This window comes from Gymnodraco acuticeps, unplaced genomic scaffold (genome assembly GCF_902827175.1).
Source record: "Gymnodraco acuticeps unplaced genomic scaffold, fGymAcu1.1, whole genome shotgun sequence".
Classification (NCBI taxonomy): Eukaryota; Metazoa; Chordata; class Actinopteri; order Perciformes; family Bathydraconidae; genus Gymnodraco; species Gymnodraco acuticeps.
In genome coordinates this window covers 144,551-157,074 of record NW_022992265.1, presented here as the reverse complement: position 1 = coordinate 157,074, position 12,524 = coordinate 144,551, and the positions used below count along the sequence as shown (strand labels likewise).

General features: G+C 42.2%; 1 protein-coding gene across 5 annotated transcripts in view; it reads left to right on the top strand.

Moving 5' to 3' along the window:
• pitpnm3 (PITPNM family member 3) overlaps positions 1-12,524 on the top strand; it is a 111,572-nt gene that overhangs the window by 16,486 nt on the left and 82,562 nt on the right. For all 5 annotated transcript variants that reach the window (XR_004568166.1, XR_004568165.1, XM_034207034.1 and 2 more), the window contains exon 2: positions 12,303-12,398. Coding sequence is in view for 3 of the 5 variants with exons in the window: in XM_034207034.1 (XP_034062925.1) it covers positions 12,303-12,398 (96 nt within the window). In the remaining 2 variants the exon portion in view is untranslated. The remainder of the gene's footprint in view (positions 1-12,302; positions 12,399-12,524) is intronic.

The following is a 12,524-nucleotide window of genomic DNA, read 5'->3' as shown; positions in this document are numbered from 1 at the left end:
ATATATCTTTTTATTTTCCTTCTTTACTTTTTCCTCTTTCTTTATTTTCTTTGTTTTGTAACTGACACCGAAGTGTGCGGTGGCCCGAGTCCACACCTGACTTTGCAGGATATACATTTTACACTGACACATTTGAGCAAGGGCCTGGGATTTGGATACCTGTGTCCAGGAGATGAAGCCCGTTACGTGTAGGTGCGCGTGAGACGAGACGTTATTCCCTGTGGGCGGGGCCCGCGGACTAGGACGGGAATGCAGTTTGAATATCAGGTACCTTAGTGAGACATGTATACTTATGAATGTGTTTATGAGCCACCACCAGTTATATGCATAGATACCATAGTCAGGGTCCGAGAGATCTTTGGGAAGCCCGTACGGCGCTGATGTCCGGACGAATGAAGGTTGTGAAGGCGGAGGAGGACCACCGTCCTAGTTGTTGTAGGGATGAGGTAGAGAGATCTTGATTAGCAGCAGAGGTGGCTGCACCTATCCTGAAGGAATGTCCCGGGTATGATATGGGTGATAGGCCGGATTTAATGAGAACTTGCTTGAGGTAGAAATTGACGGGGCCATGACCCTGCGAACCACTCTCCCTGGAAGAAACCCCCAAAACCCATGGATGGGCGGCATCCGTGAAGAACCTCATTGAGTCAAAGGAACGCACAAGGCCATCGTAAAAGAAAGTAACTCCGTTCCAGTGGGCGAGCAGGAGGGACCAGAACCGAAGGTCTGAGCAGCAGCCTTCGTCTAAGAAAACGCAGTCATGGAGGTTGTCGACCGCTGATGCTGCGTCCAGGAGGGGGGAGATGAACGAGCGCCCCTGGGGGATGACGTGCATGGCGAAGTTGAGGTGTCCGAGAAGGGAGAGCAACTGTTGTTTTGTGATAACTTGTTGCTCGCAGTATGACTTGGTGATGTCCCGGATGCGCTACAATTTGTCGGAGGGGAGAGACGCCTTCATGTCTATGGAGTCGAGGATGATGCCTAAGAACTCTAAGCGTGTGTCGGGACCTAACGTTTCCTCTTTGGAGAGAGGGACACCTCACTCCTGAAGCAGTGTTTAAGCTTGGCCAGTGAGATCCCTGAGCTGTCCTGTGGCGGGTCTATGGGGAGGAAGTCGTCCGGTAGGTGAAGGACGGAGGGGATTCTGACGATGTTCAGCAGGATCCAATAGAGCGCTTCCGAGAAGGAATTGAAGATGCGGGGGCTGCTTCTGCACCCGAAGGTCAGGCGAACGGCGAAGATAGAGTTTGGACTCCCACTTAATACCGAACAAGTTCCACTGAAACGGATGAATGGGGATGATTTGAAGGCATCGGTAATGTCCGCTTTGGAGAGCCGAGCTCCGTGCCCTGTGAACTTGATCATCTTTATTGCATTATCCACTGAGGCATGGTGAAGGGAGAACTGATCTGGAGGGATGATGCTATTGACGCTGCAGAATGGGCCGGAGCAGGGAGCGGACAGATCGAAAATCAGCCTTTTATTTACGTGTGGCTATTCCGATGGGATTTGAACGGAACACTGAGAAGGGGGAGGAGCTAAAAGGACCGATTATATATCCTTTGAGAAGTTCTTTGTGGATGAGCTGGGAAACTATGTTGGGTTCTTTAGCGGCTGACTGTAAGTTTCTTGCTACGAAAGTCACTGTGGGAGATGGGAGGACCCCTACCCTGAAGCCTTGGGAGAGCCCTGACAGGAGATAGTCAACAAACACGGAATCTGGGTGAGTAGATAGCGCAGCTGCTAGCTGAGGGATGTTAATGGGAGTGGAGGGGTGATATTCCAGAATGTTTTTAGTTATTTATTTTTTGATGTTTCTGGCGCAGAGCCACTGTGACGGCCCGTCCACACGGTGGCGTGCGTTACAGCTTCCAAACGCTTCTGCCCATTCACTTTGAATGGGGTGACGTCACTTTTAGCAGAACTGTATTTTGGGAAGCGACGTGGAGCGTTTGCTGGCGTTGCTCGCTTCAAAAAGTTGAGCAATGTTCAATTTGTGGCGCCTCGGCAGAAGCGTCAGCCAATGAAATCCCGTTTATGCAAATCTGCCAGTACAAGCGCTAGCCAATCAGACCGTGTGTATGCTGGGAGAGACTACGCAGGTAATTCCTCATATTCCAAAAATTTGAGGGAAAATTCATTATAGCGGTAGTGAATCACCCGGTGCTGTATGATCAGTCTCTGTTCATCTACCGGGATACAAACCAGAGGAGCGAGGCATGGAGGGAGGTGACAGAGACAGTGGGTGAAACTGGTAGGTTTTCGCCTGTTGGGGATTTTTTTTTCTTTTTTTTTTCTTCCAGTTTACTTAGTTTTAACATTGCTATTGCTTTGTGTGTCGGGGGCAAGAGATTCATCTGATTGGTTGTTGCTGCTGTGCGGACCAGTAGCGTAGGCAGAAATGTACTTTAGGGTGGGCCTGTAAAAATATAGGGTGGGCCAGATTTTTCTTCTGCGCATCAGAAACTAACCACAATCCCGCCGGTACCGGTGGCAGATTACTTTTAGAATACTTCCTTTCTTCTCTTTTCTTTCCTCTTCTTTTTATCTTTTTCTTCTTTTTTCTTCTTTCCTCTTCTTTTTCTTCTTTCCTCTTCTTTTCTTTCTCTTTAGAATACTTTCTTTTCCATAACGGATGGGTATGTTTTGGTGAACGGGAGACACGTATTTTACTGTTTTAATGGCTTATGAAGAGCACAAACACAACATTTTAGTGTCATTCTGGACAGCTCTCTCATCTGCACCGCACATACAAAGAAAAACTCACCCAGACTGCATCCTTTGTACTGTCTTAAAACCTTTCCTTGGAATAGTTTATGCATTGTAAGGTGTCCTTGGGTGCTTTGAAAGGCGCCCCTAAATAGAATGCATTATCATTATTATTTATTATCTGAAACGATGTAATAACTTTTAAAACTTTTCCCAGTTACTTGCCCCATGCATTCGGCAGCAGCAGGCCATTCAGTTAGATTTGATCCCGTTATAAATGTCATCATTTCGACAATAAATAAATGCTACATAAACGTTATCTTCCACGTTTTATCTAAACATCTCCGTTTCTACCTTCCAATATGTTTTGAAAGAGAACTCTCTCTCTCTCATCTGCGTGCGGGGCGGGGCCTCACGGACACGCTGCATCTCTCGCTCACAGATACGCTGCAGCGCTGTGCACACGGTTCTGCCGGTAATGAATATTACATATTGTGAGGAAACTTTCCACCAATAATTCCAATAAGTATTCACTTCAGGTTTACGAAAGTAACTGCACTCAGATTACTCGTTTTTCAAATGTAACACCAGCTGAATATACTGATTTTTTTTTTCTTTTTCTTCTGATTACGTAACACCGTTACATGTATTCCGTTACAACCCAACCCTGTGTAAGGGTGAGTGCAAACATTTTCGTTAAAACTAGTACCTGAGTGCAACGGAAGTTGAAGCTCCTGTGGCGGAGTCTTCCAGAGCCTGGAGGCGAGCATCGATAGCTATCATGGAGCTAGCCAGGGATTGCAGGGAGCCGGCCACGCTACTCTCCATAAGGGGTGTGACACTCCCTGCCTGGCGAGCCTGAGAAGGGGTGGATTTTTGGAGGGGGACGGGATCCTGGAGGGCTCGACTTCCTGCCCTTTTTTACCTCCGCGGCTGCGGCCTCGTCCTGCTCTCTGGGGAGCTGACTGGAGCTGCTGCCCCGGACTGGGGAGCTACACTGGAGACCTGGTCCGAGAGCTCTCGCAGCTGAGTGAGGCCTGGGGCTGTGGGAAAGCCCTGCTGCAGGAGCCGGGCGATGAGGAAGTCTGCCTCTGTTGATAAGCCGCTGTGGGGAGCCGAACCGGGATCGGAGACTTCCAGAGAAGGTTCGTGTTCCGAATTGTCCGAGTTGGACATCTTGAGCTAGTTGTTTCTTACGGTTTTTCTCACGAGAAGGAGTATTGTATTGCAACTACCATTGCGTGTGATCATCTGCAAATGACAACTGACAGGGAGGAAGAGCAGGCATTTAAGGAATTTAGCATGTACAGCGATTGGCTGCTGAGGGGTGACGCCCTCGTATTTAATGAGGGGGGAAGGGAGCCATAGAGTGACGTGTAAGTGACTCGTGTTAGGTCTTCCTTATTGAACTTGCGTTAAAGCTTTCATAACTCAAGTGTTTGTGCAAAATGATTAGTCTAAAAATAACAAGTGTGGGGTTGTACTGGGACTGAAAATGAAATAGACAATCTGACGAAATAAAGGCTATTATTCCGCCATCAATTCGATGATCAGATGTATAATATGGTACCTATACGTTTGACTTACGTTTGGACGGACTGAAAAACTATTCGATGGATTACAATAAAATGTCATACAACATTCATGATCCCGAGGTTGAATCCTTCCAATCTTTATAAGCATCTGACTTTGCCGCTAGCACCCTCATCAGGTCAAATTCTTATCTGAAAAACAAATTACATTCCTTTTAGCCTCTGCGGCACTTGCTTTTCATTGTTTAGCAAATTTGTAAGCATGCTAAGATGCAAACAGCATGTTGCATTGTCCTTGTGAGCATTCATATGTTCAAGTAGCCTCATAGAGCATTGGTATGGGATTGAATTGTACATAAATGAACAAGTGTATTGACATCACAATATTGTAAGTGTGAGAAATTGAAATACTTAGTCACTTTCAATTAATGTTGTAAGTAGAGTTGTGAATTATCAACCACAATGAACATTGCTAAATCAATATCAAATTTGCTTGGGACTACAATCAAATAATTCAAACTTCCCCTACGCTGTTTTGTGAAACAATCATAAGCCCAGTTCTCATAAAGAGCGAGACAACTTGCAGGGATTGGCGAGTACTGTTGATGTGAAAAGTGGGGACATCATTCACTATTGACAAAATGTTCCTATCCCTTTCTCCTGGCTTCAAGCAGGATTGTCGCTCAGATTTGCACTCCTGCTGGTTGTGTGATCACAGTCTGTAGTTCTTTCAAGCATTCACTCAGTATATGTGCGGATAGATTGTATCTGCCCTGCAGGAGCTCCAGCTATCATTCCCATTACCCAGAGGGGAAAGCATCGCTTGGTGATAGACCCTCCGGTGTTTTGCTTCAGCCACTCAAGAAATTGGTTACAATTCTTCTCGTGGTAGTTTCTTTGAGTCTCTGTAGTAAAAATGTTTCTTTTATTGGTTGTTCTGCCCCTTTTCATTGTGACTTTCTTTCTCGTTTCAGATGTTTTGCATGTCTTTATAGTTGTTTTGGTTTCTTTTGAATTCTTTCTGTGTCCCTTTGGTGTTTCTTTATGGGACCTTTGAGTCTCTTTCTGGTTGATATGTATCTCTTTAAGAAACATTTTATAAATTAAAGCGAGCAAGGCTGTGGCACTATGGGCCTCTGTCTATGTCCAGTAAGCACGTTCAGTAATCCATCCATGCTAGTCCTGAAAAGCTTTTTCTCTTGCAACATTAAGTGAACACTATTTTTCGAAAACTCAAACAAAGAAAGCATAAATCAAACCTCTGCCTTGCTTATCCAGTAATTGGAAACCAAGTAGCAAAACAGTGTTTGCATGATGTTCTTGGTCCCCTCCTCATCTCCTTGTACACAAACTCGCTCAGATCAGTCATTAGCCCGCATGGTTTTTCATACCACTGCTACGCTGACGACACCCAATTCATTCTGTCCTCTCCCCGCTCAGAGACCCAGGTCGTCGCACGCATCTCTGCTTGTCTAGCTGACATCTCTCAGTGGATGTCTGATCATCACCTCAAGCTCAACCTTGACAAGACTGAACTGCTTTTCCTTCCGGGAAAAGATTGTCCCACTCTTGACCTAACAATCAACATCGGCACCTCAGTTGTTTCCCCGACTCAGACTGCAAGGAATCTGGGTGTGATCCTAGATAACAAACTGTCCTTCACTGCAAACATCGCTGCTACAACCCGCTGCTGCAGATACACGCTTTACAACATCAGGAGGATATGTCCCCAGCTGACCCAGAAAGTGACGCAGGTTCTGGTCCAGACTCTCGTCATCTCACGCCTAGACTACTGCAACTCCCTCCTGGCTGGTCTATCCGCATGTGCCATCCGACCTCTGCAGCTCATCCAGAATACAGCGGCTCGTCTGGTCTTCAACCTTCCTAAATTCTCCCACCACGCCGCTCCTCCGCTCCCTCCACTGGCTTCCGGTAACTGCTAGAATCCACTGCAAGACAATGGTACTTACAAACCGTACACCCCAGCACGTGCACTCCACTCTGCATCAGCCAAACAGCTCGCTGCACCCTCGCTGCAAAGGGGACCCAAGTTCCCATCAGCAAAAACACGTGGGTTTGCTATCCTGGCTCCAAAATGGTGGAATGAGCTCCCCATTGACATCAGGACAGCAGATGGCTTACACACCTTCCGGCGCAGACTGAAAACTCGTCTCTTTCGACTCCACTTCGAGCAATAGAACTATTAACAAAGCACTTATATACTAATAAAGGACTGGCTTATCTAAAGCCAGTTGAGTAGCACTTGAAATGTTTTTGCTCTATGAAACCATGATTCTGTTTTCTTCAAGTTTGTATTTTGTTGGTGGAACGCACTTATTGTAAGTCGCTTTGGATAAAAGCGTCAGCTAAATGCAATGTAATGTAATAACAGCCATATTTTTTCATAATTTGTTTTTCAAAGACTATTTAGCGCTGTATGCGGGAATGAAGCTGCTTCTTTATATATGTCTACTACATGGATTCAACAGCATGCTGACTTTTTGTGGACACATGCAGTTAAACTTCAGCCATTTAACGTGATGAGATAAAAGCATCATGTACTGTAAGTGTTGGTAAAGTCAAGAACCCTTCACAGATTGTATTGTCTTCATAAACGTAATCTTAATTAACTAGCTAAGTAGCTACAGCTAATACAATCAAGGAACCAAACCTTTATTTTTAAATGACACGTATTACATTTTAAAGTGAAGTGAGGGAAGGATCAGAAAACACTGAGGTTTTTGTAATGTAGATATTCATCCATCTCATTTAGTACTTCATGCTGAGTGTGTTGTCTCCACTAGTGTCCGACACAAAGCATGACACATAAATGAGCAGTTGAGAGGGAACCACGAGCCGGCCAACAAGTCCTCCAACTCATACGACCAAATGGGTCGATTGTTTAAGCCCTTATTACGACCAAATATGTCGTTTGTTCAAGCGCTTAATACGACCTATAATTACGTTTTAAAGTTGTCGGCCTCTAGTGCTCCCGTTGAATGCAAACGTTACAGATGGTCGTTTATTCACAAATAACCCTCTCTGTAAAATCCTAAATTGTAGCATAGTTTGGCCATTAAAACGCTTTATGATTAGATTTCTAGCGAGAAGTATATATATTGTACTTTTAGAATCCACGTCCAGTCGTTATGTAGGATCTATAGTTTGATAGATATTACGAAGATGATTTGAGGTTTCATCAGGAGAACGTGTATATGCGGCAAGCTTCCATGTAAAGTTACGGGTTGAAAACAGTATTTCCGGTCTCGACGTTTTCATAATAAAACCAATGATCAAATGATTTAACAGTGATATCTGCAGTACTCATCCACTAAAAAACATCAGTTTATCCTAGTTAATTATACGACATTAATTGGTTTAAATTGTGTACAATGCTTTTGTGTTTTTCCCATAGGGTTTTCTCTTTCGATTCTGAGAGACACATTTCTTTTTTCAGAGGTTTTGATAGGCTAAAATCACGCCGCAATGCACGTCGGGATATGGTGTTTATGTGATATGAAATCGGAAAACTTTTTTTTTTTTAAATAATACTTTATTCCGAGTGTTCTTGCTTTTCTCTTTGAAAGTCATCACATAACGGCATTTTAATACACGGTTCGGCTGCATTAAATATTACATATCTGCCGTAGATAGCCTATGTATTTATAGAGCCCTGATCAGAAGACCTTTTGACAAACTGGAAGAGATGCCGCCAAAACTGAATACGTGACGTGGACCATAAAATATCAACAATTAAACAACATCTTCCATTTCTTTTCACACAATACGTCTCCTTGCAGTATCAACACTAATTCGGCTGACTTTTATATTTGATCCAATAAGTAGATAGTCTGTATTTACACCATAACGGTGCACAGCTGATAGAAAGGGATTTTTTTGTAGTTTTTAAAGATATTACTGATTTTCTGAACTACCTTTCCAACTCCTCATGCAGTTGACTGTTACAGGTCTATAAAAGTGTATGGTACAATGCATAAGCTTCACATTGAGAGACTGAAACTGTATTTTCCTTTACCGTTCTGTTTTAATTTCACAATAAAGTGAATAATCATATTATGTTTGATATTATTATGTTTTATTAACTAGACCACTGGTCTAAACCGTACCTCCTAGTGGTTAAAGCACGTTATTGAATTTAGTTGTTGAATAAGTTTAATTTGTATGAAAACATTTAAATATTAAGAGTAGCCTACATACAAAATAGGGGTCAATGATAGAAATATAGAATAGAAAATATCAAGAAGATACTGTAGTGATCTCTACAATAAAACAGTTTAGTGCAGGACGTCCAAAGATATTAACAGGTGGAAGTGCAAAACAGACAAACTGATAAGGCTGAATTTTACTCAGGTGTAACGAAAGTCTGATTTAAGGGTTGTTTATATTTCACATCATTAATCAGAATCTGCAAAGTAACAAAAATAAATGTAGTAGAGTAAAAATACCAGGTTAACCTCTGAATTGTAGTGGAGTAGAACAAAGTAGTACATGCTGCTGTAACAAAAACATTTCCCAAATTGGGATCAATAAAGTATCTTATCTTAAGATGATCGATGGCTACTGCCATATATGCTAAATGTGCATCTGAACCTTGACAAGTGCATGTTTCAGGCTTATCAATTAACAACAGGAGGGGTCACAGACATAAGACCAGCTGTTAAATAAAGCTCTTCTGACCTTAGCTGTCATGTGGGTATATTAATGCTGCCCATTATGGGCACAAGCAATTTTCACCCATGTATTAATTATATGTTTTAAATTTGATAACACCAATGTGTTTCGTATCCCCTAAACCTCCAGGGATGTATACAGTTTAATACTGGCAACTTCTAATTGTGGGAAATACGAAAACGTCTTATAAAACTACAATTCCCAGTAGAGACGTGCCATAGAACATATTGCGAAACACACAATAGCCAGCATGTGTAATTCTGTGGGGGAGGGCTGGGCTGGACCCGTCCAAGTCCAGTTTTGGATAGTCTGGCGTGGTTCCATTCCATTTCAAAGAGCTGTTTGACATTCGGCGTAACCTTGTCGCACTGCCACTCCAACATCCAATCACAGAGCTTGAGGGCTAATCACGGGGGTTGTAAAGCAAGGCGGATGTTGTAGTCCAAAACGATAGCTGGGGATTCTGGGTAGTGTAGTGTCTTCGGAAACTCTGTAGTGTCTAAACTCCGAAAAAACTATTTGTTTCTCCGAATCGAAGGTTAAAAACACAAAAGCATTGTACACAATTTAAACCAATCAATATTGTGTAATTAACAAGGATAAACTGATGTTTTTTAGTGGATGAGTAATGGAGATCATTTGACAGTGTGGGGAATACTTCCGGTTTTATTATGGAAACTTCGAGACCGGAAATACTGTTTTCACCCATGCTAACTTTACATGGAAGCTGCCCCATATACAGTACACGTTCTCCTGGCGAGACTTCAAATGATCTTCGTATATCTATCAAACTGTAGATCCTACACATACACTGGACGTAGATTATAAAAGTACAATATACACTTCTCGCTAGAAATCTAATAAAAAAGCATTTTAATGGCCAAACTATTCCACAATTTAGGATTTTCCAGAGGGTAATTTGTGAATAAACGACCCTCCGGAGCGTTTGCAATCGACAGGAGCATGTTGTTTCTTACACGACCACTAGAGGTGCTACACTTTAAAACGTGACTGGGTCGTATTTAGCTGCTGAACAATCGACCTATATGGTCGTTTTTTGTAGGAGGACAGGCTGGAGCTGGCAGGCGTCTATTGTTTAACAACATTATAAACACTGACACAGTTGCATCATAGTGATGTGCGGTTCTGTCGTTCTGTGCAGTTTATTGACCTACGTTCTGGTCAAGAGTTTGCTGAGGATTTCAGCTATATTTATAGCTTCTGTTGCCATTTTGTTTAAGTGGAGGGAGGCATGTTTTCATTTTCAAAGAGAGAAGTGCTTCCCAGAGAACAGTAATCATCTTGGTACAAGAGGAGAGAATTGTGTCATCCAGCTAAATTCTCTTGTGTGTATAGGATAGTTTAGTGGACAAAAACATTCAGAGTTGGTATGGATGGCTGTGTAATGTGCGGGGGAAATGCTGCTTTGGTTGTCAGTGCTGCTGCTTGTCTGTTTCACAATATGTGCTCACACAAGGACATAACTGATCCTCTGAGCCCCCGTACCCTATCTTCCAGTTGGCTACAGGCCAAACAATCTCTGCAGAGGTTCAGGGGACTCTGGAGAAGGATTGTGCTGATGGGCAGAGTTGCGACTAAGTCAAAGGTAGAAAAGAGATCTTCAGTTCATTCCCAACTTCATTGGCATGTTGGCTTTTTGTCTTGGAAAGCAGTTGCAATTGTGAACATCATGGAAACGACCAAAAACATTGATTTATAAAAGGACATAATGTTTGCTGTGGTTTTCTTCATTGCAGTGTGCATGGGTTAAGCAGTGTGTGGGTAGATGGGCTCTATGTGTGAACGATATAGGCTGGAGGGAATAGAGAGAAAAGGAAAATATAAAAAATACACGTAACAATGCTCTCATCACTGGCCTCATGAGCAGAGAAGGTACCGGGGTGTAACTGGAGCGGGGCATCGATAACAGCTGGGTCAGGACCAAATGTTAAATCTTTTTTTTCATCCCAGTTGTTTTTGTTCATTTGCTTGTTTTATCTTTTATTTAATGGCAATGTTAGCCCCCAACCAATCAGTAGGGGTCTTTTGAATGGGTCTGAAGAGCAGCTTTACATAAGTAGAAGAGCATATCAAAAAACAGGTCCTCTTATTCCAAGTCGCCCTAAACTAGTTCAGCCGCCTCAAGGGCCCAGCCCGAGGCAATGCATCCTCATTATTCAGCTGTGGTTAGATGAAAAGGAATTAACTGAATAATCTTTATTCAAAAGACTGATAACAGAGGAACATAGATCAAATCATTTATATCAAACATTAATAAATATAAATAAAATGAATAAATAAATAAATGTGTAGGAATACAAAGGGGAAAGATACCTGAATAAACTAAAATTGGTTGTTTGATGAGAGTGTGTTGTGTTTGTCTGAGTGTGGCCTAAACATGGAGATGCCTGTGTGTTTTTGTGTTTATTTGATAGTTGTATGAGGCGGACATATTATCCATGAATCAAAAATCTATTTTTTTTTTCTTCATTTATAAAATGTTTTTGATTTCCAGTTCAAAAGTTTAGTCTTCTTCGTGGCGATAAACAGGCTGGCGAGGGTAATATTAGCCGTAGTGCTGTGTTCTAACAATTTCCGAAGTCTTGTGTAAATGTTTATGACCCGGTGTTAAGTCTTTGTTTAGATGAACAGCATTGTAATCCTGTTCAACACAGTTCAGCAGAATTTCCATATGGCCTGGCTGTGTAGTCAAAGTCAACTTTATTGTCAATCTTTCAGTTTGTGTGTACAGACAGAGATCGAAATAAAGTTTCCCACAATCCCGAATACATAAACAAATATATACAAATATGTATATACCTATATACACACAATCAAAAGACACATATATACATATGCACATATTAAGACCTAAATAAAAGCACAACAATCAATATATACAACATAACAGTCATGTAATAGCCCTTTTTGCTTCAAAGATTTTTTATGATTTTATTTTACTCAGTAGTTTGCAATCGTTTTTTACTTGAGAGTAATAGAGAATATTCTCTACAAATGGACAGTGCTCTAAATCCCCTCTCATCCCTGCTCTTGTATGAGGAGCTAATACAAATACTGCTATGCTTCCTTGCTGACACACTTGTGTGCTATGACACTGCTCAAAGAAAGTCAGTTTGGGTCTTTCAACTGCTGTGACACTTGAAAGGCCATCGTTCCCACCCTGGGGCGTTCACGCTTTGCTTTTCATTCTGAATTGTGAGAGCTTTCAACTAAAAAATAAAAGGAATGGAAAATAATATGATATGCGTGATTGATCTCTCCTTGATTTCTATGATTAATGACACGACCCTGTGTGTCATCCTTTCGAAAAAATGATTTTCTATCTTATTTGCTTCTTCTGACCCACAGGATCAGCACGAAAGCACAGTGCCACTCATTGGTGTCTGCAGAATATCGCACAGGAATCAGTTGACAGCTCCGATGAGGAGTTCTTTGATGCCAGAGGTTAGTGTTACATTTTATTCCTCCATTTTATCCTGTCATCACCTTGTAGATTATCTGTCTCTCCAACAGCAGTCACAGAATGATGTGAAAGTGTGTATGAGCATTTTAAACTGACGTTTTTTATTC